This window comes from Chiloscyllium plagiosum, chromosome 15, assembly GCF_004010195.1.
Source record: "Chiloscyllium plagiosum isolate BGI_BamShark_2017 chromosome 15, ASM401019v2, whole genome shotgun sequence".
NCBI lineage: Eukaryota > Metazoa > Chordata > Chondrichthyes > Orectolobiformes > Hemiscylliidae > Chiloscyllium > Chiloscyllium plagiosum.
The window spans coordinates 20,314,340-20,338,524 of NC_057724.1; the positions used below are offsets into that span (position 1 = coordinate 20,314,340).

A 24,185-nucleotide genomic window follows, 5' to 3' on the forward strand; every position below is an offset into this window, starting at 1 on the left:
ACAAATAAGGTTACTCCATCTTTGAATCACTTCTTGAGGAGCAACTCAGACTTTGTGCAGTTTTGTTTCCATTGATCTGAAACATCTGTCCAGTCTGGTTGTGATTTTGCTTCCAGAAAATCACGTGGGTTCAAATGCATGAAAGTATGTCAAGGTCTGAATTCTTATGTCAAAGAACCTCTTCAGTATAATAAATTTCACATCAATCATGAATAGGTAACTAAATATATGATTCTGCCATCCACAAGAGAGTTGATATCAGTTTAGAATGAGCATATAGAGACAAATCTTAGACATTATACTACAGAGCTGTATTTGATAACCTACATAGTACAGGGGTAAACAAGGAAATGTTACAGTATGTTAAGAGTTGAAGAGCCTGAGAGGTAAGGACTAAACAGTGTCAGGGACAATATGAGTGCTGACACCCACAGTCCAAGATACTTGAGAGTATTGTTCCATCAATGTACAAGCTTTAAAGTACAAGTTAAAGCAAGTGTCAGTTTGAAAACATACCAGTAGAGCTAGGATCTACAATGAAAACAGATTCCATAGGCCGTGACCTCAGAAGGCTTTGAGAATAAAAGACTGGTAAAGGAGAAAACTCTAAAGGCAGGGAAAAAGGTGGCAGAGGTCTTTGATTGCAGGGCTACAGAATAGGAGCTCACTAAAGGGAGGAAAATAGAATCTCAAAGATGTTCTAAGTTTAGTCAGAAACTAGCAATACTCTACAGGAAAAAAGACACAGGTCCAGGACACTTCAACAATAAGAAGGAAATACCCTAGTGCTCCCAAGGTCAGTCAGGCAAGATAATCCATATGGATGGTAGCTCCAGTAACAGGGTGCGCCTAAGGACCTGCTGGTCCTTACTGAGTTCAATAACTTGAGGGCTTTAGCTCTCCCATGTCCTCACCCCAATCTCCACACACCAGCCCTAATTATCACATGGTCTGCTATTATACACAGCCATTATTAGTCACTAACAGTCCCCATTAATAGGTATTCACCCACCTAGCCAGATTATTATCCACTCTTTTGTCTGTCCAACTATATTTCTTTCTCTTTGGGCTTAATCCCCACCGATAGTCCACTCCTTACCCCCTCCTCTTATCCTATCTTCTGGTTATAAATCAACATTTTCCAAGCTACCATCAGTTCTGAGGAAGAGTCACACAACCCAAAATGTTAACTTTGATTTCTCTCCACAGATGCTGCCATACCTGCTGAACTTTTCCAACCATTTCTGTTTTTGAATCCAACTTGTGACATAGGCTGAAATTAAGGCCTCAAATTAGTTAGTATTGAGAGGCATTATTAGGGATTTTTCTGACACGGTGAAATGACTAACCCTCAAGATGGTATGATCACCCTTTCAACCGCTCATTAAAACATAAAAAGAGAGGGAATTAATGTAATTGAACAGTGAGTTATACTAGGTGTTGCTCCAAGCAGTATCACAAATGTAATGAATGTCCAACAAAGGAAGTTGAGTGCTATAATTGAAGCTTCCTTAGACACTTTAGAAAATATTGTATGCTAACAACCTCTTTATCATCACAAAAACAGAAAATGTTCTGCAGGAAAAAAGGAAATTTGCACAGAAATGAAATGCTTAAAACATAGGAAAAAGTTCAACATGTTAAATACACAGAACAAAATGTGAAGATAGCATTTCTAAGGGTGGTCAAAGAGGTTCAAAACAAGCTCTAGACCATCAGTCTGATAGCACAAAACTGTGAGACAGAACTTAACTTTAACACAGGATAAATATTTCAGCACTAACTGACAGCTTGCCATGAATTGATGTCTGTGAGAGTTAGACCAGCAGCATAAAGCTCTAAGATCTAGGAGGCACCAATTTTCATGTGTTAGAGGAAAACACCATGAAGCTTAGTCACAGAGAACAAAATGCCAGTGAAACATGTATTCTGAGGAATCAGAACATCTCATTATTAGGCAAAATGCACATAATTGTCCACGTTTCTTAGAGAGAGTGTAATCGGGATGAAAGAAGTAAAAAGGGAGTGAATTTGAGCAAAACTTAAAGCTATTTAAAGGTTTCAAAAACTTGAAGGAGGAGCTTATTATGCTGCAAGTAGTTTCTAACCCCATCTGCCTGTACACTCCCAGAAAAATTCCTCATTGTAAAATCTCAGGTAGACAGCATCATTGAAAGCAGTTTCATATTGCCAGCAACACAATGTTCTCAGTGATAAAAGCAAAAATTGCTGTAGAAACGCAACAGGTCTGGCAGCACCTGTGGAGAGAGTAAAACAGAGTTACTATTCCAAGTCCAGCATGGCTCTTTCTTAAAGAGGAGTCATATTGGATTTGAAACATTACCAGCATTTACTCTTCACAAATGCTGCCAGGCCTGCTGAGTTTCTCCACTATTTTCTGTTTTTATTTCCATTTCCAGCATCCATATTGTTTTGCTTTTATTTCAATGTTCTCAATAACTTTTCTGAAGACAAATGGAGATCTAAGATTCTCTTTAGATTTCAGTTACTTGAGGGAGTTAGGTAAAAAATGTACCTTATTTTAGCTGTTGAAAGTTTACCAAAAATTGACAATAGCCAAGATTTTTCACAAAACTGGATGCCAGCAGTGGGTTTTGGCAGATACCCCTAGACCAACATTCAATATTTCTGACAATATTTATTCTCCCATTGAGGCAGGATTGCTTCAAACATTATCACTTGGCATCATTTCTGCATCAAAGAGTTTTCAAAGTCGAGAACCTTGGAAATGGAACAGGGAACCCCTTGCCAGCTGGGTGATATCCTTGTGTATGATAAAATTAACAAGAAGGATAGCTTGATGGCCAGTGACATGGTAAAGAAACCTAAGCCTAAATTAGAGGTACCACTTTTCTATAATGAAATTAAAATTTTAGCCCCATTACCCAAGAACAAGGCATCATGGTATATCTAAGGAAGATAACAGCCATCAATGAGTTCCCTGTACTAAAGTGCATACATGATGTACAATGCTTCTTAGATATCATGTATTAAGAGGAATGTTTATCTCCACCATAGTCATATTATTTACTCAACTCTTCAGAGAGTTTTTGAATAACAGCTAGCAATGGCTTTGGCATCAGAAAGACACTGTAGATTTTGAAAGATGTAAGAGAAGCGACTTTCTACTGATATTTTATTACATTACACCCCAAGATTCTTCAGCATAATGTCCACTGATGTTTGTGTTACAGGACTCTAGGCACAATCCTTATTTGAACGTTCAAACTGGTGGGGTACAAAAATGAATCCATGTTATATTGAGAACTTTAATGAAGCCTGAACAGGGGTATGCAGCCATAGAGAAGGACATGTCAACAGTTACTTGGAGAGATGAAAGGTGCAATTTGAAATAGATCACATGACTATGGTAAAATCATTCCAATAAAAAGAAATCTCAAAGAACATTTGTGCAGATAGAAAGAGTGATCATAGACTGAAGAGATAGAACTTTGAAATAGGTCAGGCAAGGCACAAGCAATAGAATTTATATGCTCAAGGACAGTAGTGGATCGAGCAGAGGAAGATCTTAATTCTTGTGGAAGAAGCAGAGACTTATTCTATGACTATACACACCTGTGACAGAAGGCGTGGTTGTGCAAATTCAGGATATTCAAAAATCTGACACGAGGTGCATAATGGTCAGACATCTTTGTCTGCAAGAGTTTTCAACATCTCATCCAATGACCAAACACAACACTTGTTAAGAGTAGTAAATTAATTGATATTCGACCATAGACTTCTTATACGAAAGTCAATACAGACAGAAATTCTGCAGCAACTTCAGGGACAATCTAGGTGTTGCACAATCCAGGTGTGTGGCAGTCACACATTTCACAATTCATACAGGATTGTATTGCATCATGCTAACTATGTGACGAACACAGCCAACTGCTTCCAAAGCAAATGGCTTCAACCTGACTTCTGGAAAGGCCAGGGGAAAGGCTAGCAATGAGTTTATTCAATTTTACTGGAAGATGTGTTTCGTTCTTGTCAATTATCATGCAAGACGGATTAATTCAGAACAGCTTATTCAAACACAGCAGGCTCAATGTGCAGAATCTTAAAATGCCTTGGGCTAGGGTCTGGGAAATCACATAACAAGTCTATCTCAGTCTTTCTCAACATCGAGTGCAAAAAGCCTTATTTTTCAACAGTGTTCCTGGTCTTAAGACATGATTCTCACTAGGCAGCAAGCCAATTAATAGGGATTATTGTTCATAATCAGCTTCATTAACCTCAAATCTCGCTTCACTCATATGCAGATTCCAATTTTACTGCACACTGGATAGAAATTAAATGTGAGAATTCCTGATACGGATGTCAGAGTGGGTGCCTGGTGACTCCAGCTTGTTGCTTACTCTTTTGGAACTCTGTCTTGAATCCCTGACACCAGCCTCTCGGGAGTGCTTACAAGCAGCAGACACAGATGCCCCCATCCTACGAATCTCGGCATCCAATACATGCCAGCATCTCTGCACCATCTCCACTTGAATTACAGTATGGTCCTGCAACTTAATGCTGCACTCTGGAGTGAGAACCTCCTATGGCAATCCTGTTGCAAGGACTCTGCGTGTGCAAGGCCAGGAAGTCAATTCATAGATTGAACCTGGTTGTGTCTCAGGGATCCTCATCTGTGCACTTAGCTCTCACTCATTTTGTGCCTATTTGGATGCTGACAACACTCTGCCTTACCTAATCTTGCCATGTCTTTTGACACAGACACCAAGCCAGTTCTCAGGGGCACCACCAGTCCAAGGGGGTGGACATGCTGATACATTACACCATGCTACATCAGTTGCAAACCTGCAAGCCAGCAGCTGACATAGTAACCACACTTCATGGCCTTCAAGCAATGGCCATGTCTCAAGTCAGACTAGATTCGTACTTGTCACATGAAGAGAGGTGCCCTTTAGTCAGGGTGTCCTGGCACAGTAGCTCAAGGACAGTCTCTGAAATCAGTCCTGGAGGTGGGTATGGTCAGGCAGCCACTTGGGGCAGTCAGGTTCAGGTCCCTTTCCTCACAGAGGACTAAGAACCAAATCACAGGTAACTCGTCACCTGTCCTGGCCTTTTCTGCCCTAGTTTGGCTGTTTTCTTTTGGCCTGTGAGGAAGGAGGGGTTAAATGAGATGAAAGTGAATGGTACAGCTGCTAATGTTGGTGCAGGTCAGGGAAAAGTGCTGAGGTGAGTGAGTGAGTGGGTATGGCAGATGCCATGTAGGCTTAGTGGTATTGGGGTTAGGGTGGGTGACAATGAGTGAAGGAAGATAGTGCAGCCAGCAGTGAGAGCAGTAGAGCTTGAGCCTTGCTGGGAGGTTGGTGCAGTATTAGTGATAGAGTGAGGGTGAGGTAACAGAGAGACCTCCTTCTTACATTGGATATTCCTCCAGATGACTGAGACTGCCATTGATCTGGAATGGTGGCTGGCAGAGTATAATGATGATGGCCTTTGCTGCAGATGCTGTAGGAAATGGATAGCTCCCCTCTACACAACCATGTCTAGCAGGTCCTCCAGGTCCTTGTTCATAAAGTGGGGCGCAACTTCCTCTTCTTAAACCATATCCAGGCAAAAGGCATGAACTGTGCAGAGTGGCCGCCATTGCTTGTCCTTGCATGCATGGCCATTTAAGTCTCAGGGCAAGGATGATGGTCTAATCTGGATATGTTGGCAGTAACGAGGATTTCCAGACACAATTGGTGGATTTGGGCTAGCATCAGACAAGAGGGGCACCGTTAAGATATAATAGGTAGTTAATGAGATGAGTTTGGAATGATAGTGTGAGAAAACTTGCTTAATCTCACAGGGAGTAACTCTTCATGAAACAAGATGAGAATGATATTCAGCCAACATTTTGTGTGCTGAGAAACGATCTATATTATACACAGTTTCCCAGAAGAATTAATATCGGTCAATGGAACACAATTCATTAACAGGCATCTCAGGAAGTTCACATCAGAAGCACCTGATAGATTCTCTGCTCCGTCCAGTGTTAAACAGAGGAGTAAAAAGAACAGCCAGGATTGTGAAGTCCCTCATACATTAGAATCCAGACTGGGAATTAGCTGTACCCAGTTACATAGAGGCACCGCTGAATGATGGATATTCCCCTTTGCATTTGTTCATGGAGAGGTTAAAAACAGATCTGTCAGCTTTAGAACACCACCCAAACTTAATGTCCCATGACTGTGTGAAATTAAAGGAACTGGAGAAAAGCCACAGCACAAAGCTGCAGAGGTGGCAAAATCTCAGTTAGCCTTAAAGTTAGGGCAGCAAGTCTGGTTAATAACAGGAAATCTGAAGCTACAGTCATCAGACAAACAGATCAATGAGATTGGATGTTGTTAGAATGAGGGGCATTCAGCAGGAATGGGAAAAAATGTTAAGAGAAGAGGCATCAGTTTTGGAGTAAGCGTTTAAAGGCAGAATTCTTAGACACTACTCAGCAAGCAATATTGAATAAACCACTGCTATGCAAGTACAGATTGAAATGAAGGAATTTTACAATGTATAAGGAGCTTAGGAGACTTATTTGGTGCAAACAGCCTCAGAAACAGTGTAATTGCAGAATCTGTAGCTAATTGATACATCAGGCTGGGATTTCAGTTTCCAGATAGCAGCATTGGTTTAAAGTAAAGGAAGGTTTAAGGTAAAGAAAATACTTTCAGTTAAAGCATATGATCATCTCCTAATGCTCGTAAGTGCTACATTTAAAGTACTTTATGCTGAAGTACAGAGACTTTGAACACTTAGAACAATATGGCAGCCATTTTGCACAAACACACTAATGCACACACCGTCATCGAGTTATACAGCACAGAATCGGCCCTTCAGCCCACGAGATCAGCACCAGTCTATCTATGCGAATCCCACTTACCAGCACTTGGTCCATAGTGATAAATGTTATGAGAGTTATGGAGTGAATAACAATATAATCTGGCTGGTGATGGTTATTAAGGGAATAATGTTGTCGAAGGTATCGGAAGGATCTTTGCTCTTTGTTGCATGGGGTCATGAGACCTTAAAGATCTTTAAACTACAGCAGTGAGCAATGGAGTATGGAATTAGAACTTCAATGAAGTGGCAGCAGCGTCATACATGGGAATTTCTGTCAATGTTTGATACAAAATAGCTAGAATTCAAATGGAACCTGTCTAGCCTCATCAAATTCAGAACAGAGAAGTATAAATGGTATGTCTATGGGATAACTGTAAATCTGTGACTTCAGAAAGCAATTAAGTTACAGCTGCTTTGCAACCATGTATTTGAAATGTTAATATATTCAGACTGACAGACAGAAACACGAATTATACTCTTTTTTTCTGAATGCTAACCAAGTACAGAAATCCATCATAAGGGGTCAAACACTGCCTGGGCCAAAGATATGAAGAAAATAATAATTTCCAAATGTTAACACATCAGATGACAAGGAAAACTTGCTCTCCTTACGTTATTTACTTGAAAAGCATTGGCGCTGACTTGTAGTTCCATAGTAAATGCCATTACTCAGGCTATTAGTTTTAAATGTAATAAAATTATCTGAAGCCTGTGGACGATTTTCGTCTGAGCAACTTTTCATCTTGAAGAATCAGCAAGAGGTAAAATGAAAAATGTTTTAATTCAAGGAGTGTGTCAGTACCCTTTTGGAGAATGTATAATTGCATTGAGAGCTGATTCTAATGTTTTTTATTCTGATATGATGGCCAGGCAAGTTGAATCAGTTGTTAAGAAGGCTTATAGGATCCTTGGGTTTATAATTCAAGGCAGATAGTGAAAAAACAAGGAAGTGATGCTACACTTTTATACACCATTGGTCAGACCACATTTGGAGTATTCTGTTCAGTTCTGGGCACCTTATTTAAGGAAGGATGTTAATTCCCTGAAGAGAATGCCAAAGGGATTCACCTAGAATGATACCGGCAATGAGGGATTTTAGATGCAAGGAAGGATTAGAGGGATCAGTTTTATTGTCCTTGGGGCAGAGAAGATTAAGAGTAACCTGATCGAGATGTTCAAAGTTATGAACAATTTTGACAGGAGAAAGAAGAACATTCTGCTTCAAGTAGGTGGTATGTCATTAACTAGGAGACCCAATTTTGAGATTGTCAGCAAGAGAGCTAAGAGTGAGATAAGGTGAAACTTCTTTACTTAGAGGGTTATTAAGGTTTGGAATGCATTGCCTGGGAGAGTGGTGAAGGTTGATTTCATATGCAGTTTCAGAAGAAAACTGGATATACATTTGAATGCGATGAATTCAGAGACCTACAGAGGTAGGGCTGAAGAATAGGACTAGCTGGGTAGCTCGTAAGGAAGACAGTATAGCCATGATGGGTCAAATGGTAATCTTTTGTACTGTAAAATTCGATGCCTCTATATGCCTGTTGCCTTCCTCAAATCAGTGCAAGTGTCAGTGGAAATGTGCTTCACTTAAAGGACCTAAAAGCTGCCTGATTTCAGATTTCCCAAGTAGTCACCAGCATCAAGAACTCCCCTGCTGTAGATCTCACTGCCTTCTATCACAATCCAAAGTCCTTCTTTCAGAAAGATGAGACAGTATGTGATCTTGAACTGATGGGTGGGAAAAGAGTGCTTGTGAGATTGGGGTAGATGATGTCCCAGCTGAGGAAAGCAAAATATCTGCTTCAACTTCAGGGGCTTCATTCAGAATATCTGCTTCAAATTGAGCCATGCCAAAAAGAAGGGAAAGTTATTTTTCATTCATAGGATGAGGGCATTCCTGGCTGGCAAGCATTTATTGCCAATCTTTTATTATCCTTGAGAAGATGGTGGTGAGCTGCTGCTTTGAATGGCTGCAGTCCATTTGTTGGGGATAGATCCAAAAATGCTGTTGGAGATTTTGACCAACCACACTGAAGCAGTGATGACATATTTCCAAGTCAGGATGGTGAGTTGTTTGGAGGGGCACTTTCAAGTGGTGGTGTTCCCATTTATCTATTGCTCTTGTTCTTTTAGACTGTAGTGGTCTTGCATTTGGAAGATGCTGTCCAAAGAGTCTTGATGAATTTTAGCAGTGCATCTTATAGATGGTACACATTGCTGCTACTGAGTGTTTGTGGTGGAGGGAGTGAATATTTGTGGATGTGATGCCAGTCAAATGCGCAGGTTTGTACTTGATGTTGCCAAGCTTCTTGAGTTTTGTTGGGACTGCACCCAGCCAGGCAAGTGGGGAACATTCTATCACACTCCTGACTTGTGCCATGTAGATGATGGACAGGCATCTGGAAAGTTTAAAGGTGAGTTTCTTACTGCAGAATTCCGAGCCTCCGATCTACTTTTGTAGCCACAGTATGTATATTGTTAGCCCAGTTCAGTTTGTGGTCAGTGGTAACCCTAGGAGGTTGATAATGGCAGTGCAGTTCACTGATGGCAATGTTATTGAATGTTGGGGTCGATGGTTAGATTTTCCTTAGTTGGAGATGGCCATTATCTGATACTTATGCGTTCAAGGTTTGTGTAAAGGTTTATAGCTCAGGTATCGGTTGTCATGGTTGTGGGTATGGTCGCTGAGCTGGGAAGTTGATTTGCAGATGTTTCATTCCTGTCTCGGTGACATCTTCAGTGCTTTCAAGTCTCCTGTGAAGCGCTGCTGTACTGTGTCTTCTGGAATTTATTTGATTCTGTTTCTGCTGCTTCCAGTAGCCGGTTCCAGTTGCTCATTGTAGTGGCCGGTATATTGGGTCCAGGTCAATGTGTTTGTTGATAGAGTCAGTGGATGAGTGCCATGCTTCTAGGAATTCTCTGGCTGCCCTCTGTTTAGCTTGTCCTATGATCATTATGTCATCCCAGTTGAATGTGTTGTCCCTGTCATCTGTGTGTATGGCTTCTAGGGACAGCTGGTCGTAGCGTTTAGTGGCTGGTTGATGTTCGTGGATGGGGATTGTTAGTTGTCTGCCTATTTGCCCTATATAGTACAGAGATATCCTGAAGCTAAGAAAATTAACCTCAAATAACCACAACCATCCCTCTTTACGCTAGGCGTGACTCCAACCAATGAAGAGTTTTCTCCCTGATTCCCATTGATGCTAGATTTGCTTAGTGCCTTGATGCCACATTTCATCGAATGCTTCCCTGATATCTCAGATTTAAATTAATGATTGATCTCACAACAATTGCCTTTTGCAAGGGACAGTCTCCTTTCTCTACCATCCTTTCAATGTTGAAGTTTATCTTAATTTTATTCCAGAAACTCCTGGCTCTAAGCTTTAGACTAAGCTTCCCTGTTGTAAATGCTCAAACCAGTGAAAATATGTTTTCTTTATCTACATATCTGTTTCTTGTAATCTCTCAAAAAGTTAAATCAAATCATCCCTTTATCTTTTAAACATTGGGGACCAACAGCCTTAGTGTGTATAACTCCTACTTGTAAGTTAATTGTTGAGTGCAGGGAATAATCCCTATGATTTTTCACTTAAGGGGTTTTTGGAGGGATTTTCTCTGTGATGCCCAGTAACTGGGTAAAACATTACTCTTCGTTCCACTGCTACTCTCACATTAACCCCCCTGTCAGTGTAATTCCTTGCACTGGCTGACATGTCTTCTGTCCCCTCTGCCATGCAGGTATCTGTCCACCCCTGCTGTGGCAAAATGGCCTGCTGAGGTCAAAGGTACTGGGCCTCAGAGCAGATGTTGGCTAACCCATATCTCACCCTCACCCCCTTACACAGCTCAGATAATGACACCTCAGCCTTCGAAATTGCGGGAACACAAGCTGGTGAACACCTCACTGTAACAGCTCTACAGCTGCCCAAGGAAGTCCCAGACTGTAGGCAATCTGATGACTGCCAGAGTCCAGGCATTTGCTCAGCCCAAGCAGAAGAACATCCTGTAGATTTGGTGAACAGCGATGTTGCCCACACACACAGGGAAGAACAGGAGTGGCAGACAGGTATAAAGGGATGCAATGGCCCTCATTGTCTGGAGGTTGCATGTGAGGTTGCTATCTCTATGGAACATTTGATGGCTGTCCATGTGAGGTTGGGGCTGTCTTGGAGACCTGGGTCCAGAGGTTGTTGGGTCGGCAATGCAGGAGATGAGCAGAGAGGGGGCTAAAAGTTGGAAAAGCCACGACAGGGCAGGGGCAAATGTAGATATACCTGAGGTGTGTGTGTGTGTGTTTGTGTGTTTGTGTTTGATGGTGTGTGTCTGTGTGTGTGCACCCATTAATTCCAGATGTATAGATGTTACATCTGATGCCTCTCTGACCCTACCTTACAGGTTGACCACCCCCAGCTTTCCCATGTATGGATGGCTCATGTAATCCACCCTCATATTTTCAAACATTGCTACTTTAGTTACAAATAAATATGTAGCAGATTGAAAGTGAGTAGCACATCATGAATGTTCTAATTTCAATTTTCCTTGGTTACTCTGCTTGGGAATTGAATCTGCTTGGTATCATGAATAGCTCAAAGGCTCTGAGAAGTTTGATGGATGTCCAAATGAATCTGTAGCAACAGGTGCAAAGAGATATTGAGAAATAAATAAAAATTCATTTAGTTTTCAACGTCAGGTTTTGGCCCAATTCCAACAGGTGTGCATATATTATCTTAGGGTGAAACGTTTGACATTCATGGAAAAATACTTCAACGACACAGGAAGCAACCGAACATTTCTGTAATTGTGTACAGCATTAACACAAAGTAACATTTCTCACTCTTCTTTATCCAGGAGAAAATAGGTTCACAAAACCCTTTCCCAAATAGCACCTTATAAGCTTATGGGTTGCCAATATTTGTGTCTTGGGCAAATGATTTATTGATTTAGCATTAATGCTTTAATTAATGAATGAAGGGAAGAAAGAGAGAGAGAGAAACAGAAGTTAGTTGTAATTCTTCTACACTTTGAATTATGACAATTAAAATAATTGTGACCCTTATCACAAGTGTGGCGAATACTAGATACAAATATGACAAAGATCCATTGGCAACATTCATTCACAACACTAAATTTTGCAGTAGACCTGACAGTGAACCTGTCAGTGTTGTCATCGTTACTGCTTGAAAGCTGACAGTGACTTCAACAAGTGCAGTTAAACTCATAAATCCAGAAGTTGTTGTCCATGATTCTAAACTTCTCCCAAGGGTGCCGTGATGAAGTCTCCCAGACTTCAATCAATTAAAAAGCATTGAATTGAAAAGACCTTTTGCACTATCTGTCTGATTGGAAATGGACTTGAAAAAGCAATACGTTGATGAATGGGATGTATCGGTATTTTTAGCTGGAAATGGAATTTGTAATTATTCCAATAAATCTCAATGACCTCAAATTAATTTTATGTTTGTAGAATGTCATACATGTCTATTATAAAAGAAAATAGAAAACATAGTTGTTTAGGAAATTTCTGCCTTAATTATTCATTTTATGCTCTGTAAAGTGATATTAAACAGTAAGGGATTCTGAATAATTGGAGGCTTCTTCCTGGTTTGCTGTTGGTGAAAATACTTCCATTTGATTAGCTACTTGATGACATTATAAATTGCTGAACGTTCAGAGATACCCTTGACTTAGCACCTGGTTCAAACCAATCTCAGGAAATGTTTGGTTGCTTCCTGTGTCGTTGAAGTATTTTTACATGAATGTCAAACGTTTCACCCTAAGATAATATATGCACACCTGTTGGAATTGGGCCAAAAAATGACGTTGAAAACTAAATGAATGAATTCAGATTTTTATTTCTTTCTCAATATCTCTTTACAGAGATGTCACTGGACTTCTGTGGGCACCTTTCTGACAGTCTAACTGCAAGTGGTCACTTTACTGCTGAATACAAAATCCGGGATATTGTTGTGTCTGCTTGGTCTAATATTTTTTTTAACATTATTAAACAACACACATTATGAACTAGATACACACTATTTCCAGGAGAAAGTGAGGACTGCAGATGCTGGAGATTAGAGTCGAGTGTGTAGTGCTGGAAAAGCATCTGAGGAGCAGAAGAATCGATGTTTTGGGCACAAGCCCTTCATCAGGGAGCCCTTCAAAGAATGCAGGGCTTATGCCCAAAACATTGATTCTCCTGCTCCTCGGATGCTGCCTGACCTGCAGTACTTTTCCAGCAACACACTCTCGACACATTATTTCCAGAAAGCATAAGGTTTGCTGAAGGTTCTATATTTGTTAATACTTTGTGACTGGGACATTTTTAAACGTAATAATCAGTATCCATCCACCGACATTGTCAAGCTGTTCATAGAATCTTGCAGCTTCTGACACTCAGCAGCAGTGTGTACTATCTACAAGATGTACTGCAGAAATGCACCAAAACTCCTTAAACAGTACCTTCCAAGTCCATGGCCACTTTCATCTAAAAGAACAAGGCAGCAGATATATAAGAATACCACCACTTTCAAGTTCCCCTCCAAACCACTCACTGTCCCTATAGTCTTTAGCACTGACATGAATATCAATGGTAAACAGAAACTACAGGTGAGAAAGGGAGTAAAATTAGCTGGAAGCAGGGGGCTATTAACTTTTCTCTGTCCTTTTCCCAATGCGAAAGGTAGCCTCGGATGGTAGCGCCACAGATTACCACCCAATTGATGCTTAATTTTGTTTTATTCATTCCTGGGATCTGGGCATTGCTGGCTGGCCAGTATGTATTTCCTTTGAGAAGACAGTAGTGAGCTGTCCACTTGAACCACTATGGTCCACTTGTTGTGGGTAGACCCACAATGCTATTAGGGTAGAAATTCAAAAAATTTGACCCAGTGACAGTGAAGGGACGGTGAGTGATTTGGAGGGGAACTGGAAGGTGGTGGTGTTCCATGTATCTGCTGCCATTGTTCTTTCAGATGAAAGCGGCCATGGGCTTGGAAGGTGCTGTTTAAGGATTTTTGGTGAATTTCTGTAGTGTATCTTGTAGACGGTACATACAACTGTTACTGAGCGTCAGTGGTGGAGGGAGTGGATCTATGTAATGTGGTGCCAATGAAATAGGTGCTTTATCTGGATGATGCCACTTTTCTTGCATGTTGTAGGAGCTGCACACATACAAGGCAGATGGGGAGTATTCCACCACACTTCTGACTTGTACCTTGAGATGGTGGACAGGCTTTGGGGAATCAGGTGGTGAGTTACTCGCCATAGTATTCCTAACCTCTGACCTACTCTTGTAGCCACTGTGTTTATGTGGCAATTCCAGTTGAGTTTCTGGTCAATGGTAACACCCAAGAATGTTGATAGTGGGAGATTCAGTGTTGGTAACACCATTGAATAACATTGGGTGAATGTTAGGTTGCCTGTTTTTTGGAAATGGTCATTGTCTGGCATTTGGGTGGAATGTATATTACCTGTCACTTGCCAGCTCAAGCCTTGATAGTATCCAGGTTTTGTTGCATTTGAACATGAACTGTTTCAGTGTCTGAGGAGTTGCAAATGGTGCTGAACATTGTGCAGTCACCGGTGAGCATTCCCATTTCTGACCTTAACTGGCTGGAAATGGTTGGCTATGGGATATTATTCCTGAGGAACTTCTCAGTAAGTCCTGGACCTGAGATGATTGACCTCCAATAGCTACGACCATCTTCCTATGTCTCAGTTATGACTTGAACATGTGGAGAGTTTGCACCCTGATACCCTAGCATTTCAGTTATACTAAGGCTCCTTGATGCCACATTGCATGTGTGGCATTGCTGTCACTCTCACCATACTTCAAGAACTCAGGTTTTTGTCTATGTTTGAACCAAGGCTTTAGGAGAAGAGTTGAGATTAGGAGTTGAATAGCCCTGGCAGAACCCAAATTGGGTGTTGCTGAGTAGGGGCTGAGCACGGGCTGCTCGATACTATTGTGATGACACCTTCCATCACTATACTGATGAGGATAAAATTTTGAGGGGTGGTAATTGGCTGGATTGAATATGCCCTGTAATATTCACCCGGTAAAGGTGAAAACCTAATCACCAGCTGTCTCAACAAAAATTCTATGAAATCTCTAATTACATTATCAAGAATTTGATAAAAGCTTTGAAAGAAGGTTCCACTGGAGGAGAGTAAAATGACCAAGAAGGAATTAAACCAACACTGAGGTTCATTCAAAAATGTTGCTGTTACACATGTGCAGAATATTTCTTAACCTGGATTTTCCAGTCATGTTTACACCATATTCTCTATTCGGTTAGGGATAGCAGATGACTGTAGTGAACTGTTGGAGAATAAAAACACAGACCGCCAACCATCATTGAGTTCTTCCACAATTTCCTCTACTCTGTTCAATAGCCTGTTTAAATAGTTGAGCAGCATTTAGTCCAGTCTACTTAGAAAAACTGACAGGCAAATAATTTAAAATGCTACTGTGCGTTGCTCATCTGCAAGCAGTCTACTCCTCTTTAATCAAAGTCAGTCCATTTGAATGACCTCATCAGTCTAGTGAGGACTGAATTTTCCCCTTTCACTATGTTTACTGTTCGGTTTGTTTTTGCTGTGCAAGGAACAAGTTATCCATGTGAGAGCTCAATTTGAGTGTATCCTGAATGTGAATACTACACTTTATGAGGAGGTTTGATGTTGGGTTCGGTAACATCTTCCAGGTACAATACTGTGTTGCCTCTGAAGTTACCAATAGAACCAAGCCGGTCTGGGTACAAATGATTCAGGTCATGGAGAGACCCGATGTTGCATTCTGGAATCTTTTGTGTCAGAATTGATGTATTCATTACCTTATAATGATATGGAAATTTGTGGCAGAAATGTGCAAGTCCACTGAGACTGGTCTTGATGTCAGGAGCATCTTGTTACATCTTTTATGATTTTGACAAGTGATGTGGCAAGTTTCTCATCAGGCAGCAGCAAGTTGCTAAGTAAGGGGAATTATAGCTTGTTAAATATGATGTTAATGGCCCAATTTGTTGCATTAATGTTCACCTCACCATCTTACCTAACATGCCAAGCAATCTCGATATTGACAAATCTCAACAACCAAATCAGAATGAGTGCCTGGCACTTCAGCTCATTGATTGTTTTGAAGGGCCTCCATATTGGACAGAAGGCACCAACATCTGGCAGCATGCCCCCTCTACACTGGCCACATTGACCCTACATCTAATACATTGATATTCAATATGTGCCAGCCTCTACAAATCCTCATAGCAATCTCCCATCTACTTGCAGGACACTTCTGAAATTCAATGTTGCTCCTTGGGCTACACCAGAAACTGTTATTGTAATGCTGCAGTAAGGACACTGTCTGCTCTTGGAATGGATCATGCTGCATCTCTGGACTCTTTGCTTGCTTTCATAGTGCTCAATCTGATCCTACCTAGACAGTCACAGCATCCCTGCCTTGCCTTGGTTTACCCCTCAGCCAGAACTACTGGACTCATGTTATTTTTGTCTTGCTGTGCCATTTTGTGCAGGGACAAGGGCAGGAATCTCATCATGTTTGTCACTCGGTCTTAAGTCAAGTCAAGGATGTTAGTCTTCAACCAGGACTGCCAGCACAGCCTCTGGCATCAGTCCAAGGATTTGGGCAGAGTCAGTCAGCCACTCTGGGCAGTCAGAGTCAGAAAGCTCTTCACATAAGGGGTGAGATGAAGAATGATAGGCAGTGCACTACCTAGCTTTAATCTTTCTGCCCAACTGGGTCTGTTTTCATATTGGAATAAGAGAGAGCAGGCATTACAGAAGATGAAAGTGGTTGGCATAGCTGTTACTTTCCAAACACAAGGAGTGGTGTTCCAAGCAAATAAGTAGGTAGGATAGATAACATGCAGTTGTATTAGGTATTGGAGTGGGTGATAACAAGTGAGAGAAAATGTTATATGTAATAATGAGTGGTAGAGCATTAACCTTGTATGTGGCAACAGTAGCATAGATCAAGTGCGTATGAGTTATCAGAGAGAAGATGGTGGCAGTGACATCAGCAAAGTGGAGAAGGCCTTTGACCTTTTTTCCTACAGTGCTGTGCATTTTCCTCAGTAGTTGAGACTGCTTTCACCTGACTAGCATTGGCATTGTTTGGTATCATGGCTCCCCCAGTTGTTTGTCCTGGTGGAGAAGGAAGTTCTGTGTTTACACCACGCCAGCTGGCATGACCTCCAGATCCCTGTCCACAAAATGGGGTGCCAATTTCTACATCTGCCACATGCAGTAGTAAATTGTAGCAAGTGATAAGATAAGGCTGGAATCATATGTTAGGGATGCCAAGGGGGAAGATAGTTAACGATGTGAGTTTAGTAGGATATTGTAGGAAATCTCGCTTGGCCTTGTTGCAAAAGACCTTCCAAAAAACTCGATTCATCTTGCACATAACCAAAAAAAGAAAGATTCTGTGTTTAACTCGTGGACTTTTTTGATATGCGTGCACAACAGATTTGGAAGTTTTAAACCATCATTGGCATTGTTCCTCAGTTGAGTATTCTTCATTTACTGTTATGGAGAATTATATTATACTTTGTATTTTTACAAACACTTGGATATCCTGCACATTTGGTTCCAATATTGTCTTGTTGAACATAATTTGCATGAATCACAAAATCCTGCAACCTGTTTTGTTGGAAGATACAAGCAATTCATCATAGAAGAATGACATATTGACAGCTCAATAGTTGTCATAGTCAACTGTCTGCAAATGTTGCTGTGTTGCTACAAATTCTTCAATGTGTCAATGATCTATCTTTATGTTTATCCAGAAGTGCTTTGCAGAAAGATTTGATAGATATAGATATAAAGGTGAGTTCCTTCAGCCTTTTAGCTGACAGCAAAGTTGAAATCACGTTGCATATCTTCGCATGACATCTCCAAAGAACAGATCAACATGTATATCTGGCTGTTGGGCTATAGCTCAAGCCTCTGAATCCTGAAGTTAACTCAAATCTTAAATTGATCTTCTAAACTTTAGACCCTTTGTGGTCATCACTAGCAGTAGCACAGGATGTTCTTCTCCTCTATCCTTCAATTCCCAAATTAGGAAGGCGGTGGACAGCATGTCTTTCTTTAATAGTTATCTGTTTACCTCAGAGGTGAAGATTCACTCTTTGTTTGGATACCTGAAATTTTGAAAGATTGTCACTGGAATGCCTTCCATGTTTTAATGTTTACTTTCCATATTTACTATACTGTGTTGCACACTTTAACAATTGCCAATATCCAAAGGAGCTGTACTATACTATAAATCATTTTGTGTTGGCTTCTCTCTTTCTGTCTCCTTGTTGCTATGTTCGTCCCCTTTATTCAAAGTGATACCTGAGCAGTTACGAAAGGGTAGTGCCCATGCTAAAAAATGTATCGTGGTGATGTCATACATGCTTTTTTCTGTGTCCATGCCATTTCAAGAACACAAAGTAGCAGAATCGCTTGGTTACTGGAAATAGGTAAGACCTAGTGATCGTAAGAGAGTGTTTTATTTTTAACTCTTTTAAACTGTACTTCATCTAGGAATTTCTTGCTGAATTAGAACTGTCCTGTACCTCTTATAAGCCACCAAGTTTCTTTTTAAATTGGCACACTGTAGCCTCCTGTTTTTAAGATAGCAAGTAAATGTACTGACAACTATTACTCCATCGTGGTTGCTGTTCATCAGTGCACTTGCAACTGAAGTCTTGGTTGTTACATGTGAAATTTAGCTCTGAACTTGCACAAATGATGTGCAATTGTTAGGAAAATAATTTCATGACTGCCTCTCTATGTTATCTACCTTCTGGCTTTTGGTTCCAACTTGCTGTGACTCGCTTCCAGTGCTCACTTGCTGCCACCGTGAGGTGACATGGTATTCTATATGTTAGCCACATAACATACACTACAGAGTTTTGGGTTCTTAATGAGAAAGGTTTCTCAAAGTTTATTAGTAACCAACTATATACTGTATTAAGACATCCGGGTGCTATGCTTACTTTGATTAATACTTAATTTCAGAGACAGTTGAGCAGCTGACAAACTAACTGATTAACTTGCTGACTGAAACTTGACAAATGAACAGAAAATAAAATGGAAACCTGTTATACTAGACCGTCATATGGTTACCTAGCTGTCTTACAGGTGTGGTGCATTTCTGAGAACTGTGAAATAATAGAACAAACACAATCTGTTTTTCCTTCAGGACAAATTCAACACTTGCATATTGAACTAAATCATTTTAAGTATTAGAAAGTTATGAACCTTCCAGTAAATCTCTCAAAAAACATTCAAGTACAAAGAAAAGAGCAGACATTCAATTGCTAAAATTTGATTGAATTCTATCCTTCGATTTCAAATTCCTCTATAAATCTATACACAATAGTGATTTCACCAGAATGCCTCTATAAATTTAACTGAAATAAAATCTGTTAATAGCCAGGGCAGCGAAGTAACATGTACAAACGTTGTTAGGATGGAATGAAGAAAGGAACCTCACATGGAGTGTAAACATGATTGTGAACCAACTGTACTGAACGACGGATTTGTGAAAATCATTGTAAACTATGTAAATCCACAAAAATTTGCTCATCATCTTCTTTGCTCTCAAATGAATAGTTGAACATCTGCTAAAGCATATTTTGAAATTCATTTACAGGATGTGGGTATTGTTGGCTAAGTTGGTATCTATTGCCTACTACTAATTGTCTTGAAGGAGGTTGGTGATGACCTGTTTTCTTGAACCATATAGGTATAATACGTACATCTTCAGTGTCATAATTGAATCCCTACAGTGTGGAAGCAGGCTATTTGGCCCATTTAGTCCTGCACATCTTTGGATAGTGGGAGGAAACCAGAACACCCACGCATACACAGGGAGATTTTGTAAACTCCACATAGACAGTTGGCCGAAGGTGAAATTGAACTTGGGTCCCTGATGCTGTGAGGCAGCAGTGCTAATCACCGAGGCACTATGCCAACATTGGGGAGGGAGGTCCAGGATCTTGGCCCAGTTGCACTGAAGCCATGCATTTCCATATCCCTGTAGTGAGTGGTTTGGAGGGGAACTGATAAGGTGCCAATCTTGCCATGTGTCTACTGCCCTTGAACTTCTAGATAGTAGAGGTGTCAGGTTTGAAAGCTGCAGTTGATAGAGCCTTGGTAAGTTGCTGCAGTGTATATTGTAGGTGGTAAACATTGCTGCTACTGCGTGGTGATAATAAAAGGAGCAAATTTTGAAGGCGTTAGATAGGATGCCAGTCAAGTGAACTGTTTTATCCTGGATGGTGTCAAGCTTCTTGATTGATGTGGGAGTGTCACTCATCCATGTGATTGGGAAATATCCCATCACTTTATTGATGTAAATGAAAAGATGCAGGCAACATGTGAATGCCAAGTTTCTGATGGCTAACAAAAGCCATCTGAATACCATTACCCTTGAACCACCACCCTAGAGGCAGCAGGGAGGTCAGCAGGTTTATTCAGTCATCTCACTATATGATGGGTAACTACACCCAATGATAAAGTGCTAGTGGAGGTGGGAAAAGCGGCTCACTCTTCACCAAGGAGTGAGTTGGGCACCATTTGTCACTTTTTCCCCCTCTGGCAAAATGACACAATCACAGTGAGTGAGTGGTTTCCATGCCACCTTGCAAACATTCCTGCCTCCAAACCTGTCTTCAAAGAACCTGAAAAAGCCTGGCCCAGGAATCTTCTTGAATAAAGTCTGAAGAAATGTATGGTTGGGGGCACTGTGAGCATCAATTGGTATCCATTCACAGTTTGTTACTATCCAGGACTAAGAGCTGCTTATCAGCATGATTTGGGACTGTTTAGCTCCTGTCCAGACAACCAAGTTAACTTGAAAGTTTAAGAGTTGTTTTACTAGGAATATAAATCATTTTCAAGATTGTCTATCCTTTGATGACTGAAACAAAGTGAAACATTCAAGTAGAAATGATTTTTATCCTTATTCCTACAACATTTCTTCATGCTATAATCAGATCAGAGAGGTTGACATGGCCCAAATTTATTTAAATGATTCATCATGATTTAGTTTAAACGGCAGTAGGAAAGGATAGTGTACTTTCAAACAAACAATGACTGTGAATTAACTTTACAAACTGTACAACAAAATCAAAATATAGCTGCTACTTGGCCTGCTGAGTGTTTCCTGTTTTTTATATTCCAAATAGTGAAGTTTCATTACAGGAATGCTTACAGATTTTTTTTGGCAAAGGAATGTGTTATAACAGGGTTTTGCTGCACATAAACAATGTGAAGTAAATATTTACCCAGCAAATAACTCAGCAAATTTAATATTAATTCTGTGTAGAAAATGTGAAATGAAGTAAAAAGCTGAAATATCTTTGTGGGTGAAAATTAATAATCTGTGCCATCTTGAAGATAAGAGGCTTGAAACAAATAACAAGTCTGTGAAGAAATGCTTATAGACACTGAGCATTTACTCCTACAGCCAGTTGATGGTAAAAACCTTATGTTGCCAGATAAGAATGTTTGTTTATGTCATGTTAGCTAATTGCTTCAAATTTTGAATCCAATCACCAATTTTGCACCTTCCCTTTTTCACACATTTTGTTATTATTTAGGATGTAGTCTCTTCCAGAAGGTTAAAACTCAACTCGAGTCATGGGATTCATAGAAATTAACAGCCACATTTTCTGACGCAGGTAATTTATTTCATTTCTGAGTTGTCTTATCCAATGAAAGACCAACCTACTCTGTTCATACGATTCATTGAACTTCATGAATTTCAGTATTGACATATACTCCAGCAAAATGGATTCACTGTTTATGATGAATAGCAAGCAAACTGCAAACCTCAATGTTTAATCAAAACACCAATTATATATGTACATTTATTCTTCATGCTCCTCTAAACTGCGCTATCCCTTGCTCCCCACTCTCCCCACAACAGAGTGCAGACATTTGAGATGGAAGATAGCAAGATAATAGTAGCTTAGTTTTAGACAACATCTTTAGTGTTGAATTTTCTTTGTAAAACACATTGTGTGCAAACTTAAACAAAATAAATGACATTGAATACATTCTAGAGGAAATACAGAGAAAACAAGAACTAAGGCATTGACAATGTTCAATAGAGAATTGACTGTCTCTTTGTCACGAGCTGTCTGAACAAATTTTCACTTTTCAAAGTGGACAGAAAGAGCAAAATCAGCAGGCAAGTAAAAAGGAAATCAAGAAACAATTACCTGAAGCGCTGATCCTGTGTAATCCACACAGAAGGTACTTTTAAGATCCATAATTCCAACTAATAGAATTTACTGGGAACATGAGGAACAGTGTGCTTGCTTCAGCACTCCCTGAAAGTGTCAATGCTGCAGTGTAGCAGAAATTCATGCTTTTAATGCCAGCAGCTGTGGGTGGGGCTAACAGCCTTTTAGCATTTTTGTTTTTAATATCAGGTGCATGATACAGGAAACTGGCAGGTATAACCCCCTTTCCAGTTTCCCTGCAAGTTTATTATTCAACTTCATTGCACTAAGATGATCTTCTGGTTTCATAAAACCTGAGGTGAAGCCAAGCACGGATTGGAGTCAAGGCCCTGCTGCGGACTGGTGACCAGGTGCCAACATGGACTGGGTCAGAAGACCGTTGTTCTGAATTTGTTTTCTCCGTTTTATAATTTATTTCTAAATCTGAAATGCTGGACTTCTTTACTTCTCTTTTTTCCTAAGAAGTGTAACTGAGAAAGCTGTACCTTTGTACCTAAGATGGTGCCATAAGAGGCGACTTGTACACTTTTCACTGTACTCAGTTGAGTACATGTGACAATAAAGCTAATTCTGATTCTAAATTCAAAGACTTTGGAAACCTCCCCACTTTATCAAACAACATTAATGATAAGCAGTTGCGTGAAAGTTGATATGATCCAGGATATCACTTAAATCTTTCAGTGTTGTGGCAGTATTTCCGTAGAAATTTAGGTCACTAAATAGCATTTTGTTTAAAAATAATTTTAACCCTGAAGTTAAGCTGCAAGGAACCAAGATACTTTATATATTGTTTCTCAATGCTTTTTCAATAGAGCTAATGTTAAATGTAGTTTTTGTGCATGGATTAAGTGTTCACACATGAGCACTCCACCGTGTAATTTCACAATACTTTTCATGGAATCAAAGCATCACTGTTCAGAAGGCCCTTTATTTCCATGCCAGTTGGCTACAGAGCAGTCCAATCATTTTGACACCTCCACTTGATTTTCACATCCCTTCAAGTTTATTTTCTTGAAGAGTCTGTTGATTTCTGTTTGAAATCATTGATTGTTTCCACTTTCACCACCTTCACAGATTGCAGTTTTCAGATCAATAACACTTGCTGCCTGAGGTCAGAAGTCACATGACACCAGGTTATAGTCCAACAGGTTGAAATCACGTTGCCCCTTCATCAGGTGAACAAAGTCAGAAGTCACACGACACCAGGTTCACTGGATAAAGGGGCAGTGCTCAAAAAGCTTGTGATTTCAAATAAACTTGTTGGACTATAACCTGGTGTTGTGTGACTTCTGACTATGTCCACCTCGGTCCAACAGCGGCACCTCCACATCACTTGCTGCATAAAACAATTCCTTTATCCTTATTTCATCATCCACTGGACAGAATACTTCCTCAGCTACCTTGTCCAAGTCTGTTATAATCTTACAAATTTCCATTAAACCTGTCCTCAATCTCCTATGCTTCAAGGACAATAATACCAAACTTCCTGTGGTAACCTTGGGTAAACTAACCGTTCACTAATAACCTTTAGGGATGGAAATCTGCCAGCTTTCCCTGTAATTTCACTGGCCTACATTTATTGCCAATCCCTAATTGCCCAGAGAACAGTTAAGAGTCAGACACATTGCAGTGGGTCTGGAGTTAAACGTGGTGCAGACTAGCTAAGTATGCTAAATACTATTCTATAAAGGATATCAGTGAGCCAGATGGGTTTTTACGACAATTGACAATGGCTACATGACTGTTTGGTTAGCTTTTAATTCCAGACTTTTAAATTGAATTCAAATTCCAGAATCTGATATGGGTGTGTCTTGTGTATCTGAGTTACTCATCCTGTGACATGACCCTTCCACCATTGTCTTTGCATGTAACTCCAAACCCACAGTAAAGTGGTTGATTCTTGCCTGTCGTCTTGGCTGTTAGAGTTGGGTAATGAATTCTGGCTGAGCCAGCAACACTAATATCGCACATTCAAATAAAAAGAAAACAAATTAATGAAAACACTGGGAGTGGGAAACATGGAGAGTGGGGTGGGCAAATCAGTCAGGAATTGAAATTTCA

At 40.2% G+C, this 24,185-nt stretch overlaps 1 protein-coding gene across 1 annotated transcript in view; it reads right to left on the reverse strand.

Annotated features, from left to right (window-relative positions):
• Positions 1-22,219, reverse strand: part of LOC122557144 (protocadherin-20-like) — a 42,979-nt gene extending 20,760 nt beyond the window's left edge. Inside the window, exon 1 of the mRNA XM_043704502.1 lies at positions 22,101-22,219. Within this exon, the coding sequence (XP_043560437.1) occupies positions 22,101-22,151 (51 nt within the window). The 5' untranslated portion in view covers positions 22,152-22,219. The remainder of the gene's footprint in view (positions 1-22,100) is intronic.
• Positions 22,220-24,185: the final 1,966 nt, after the last annotated feature.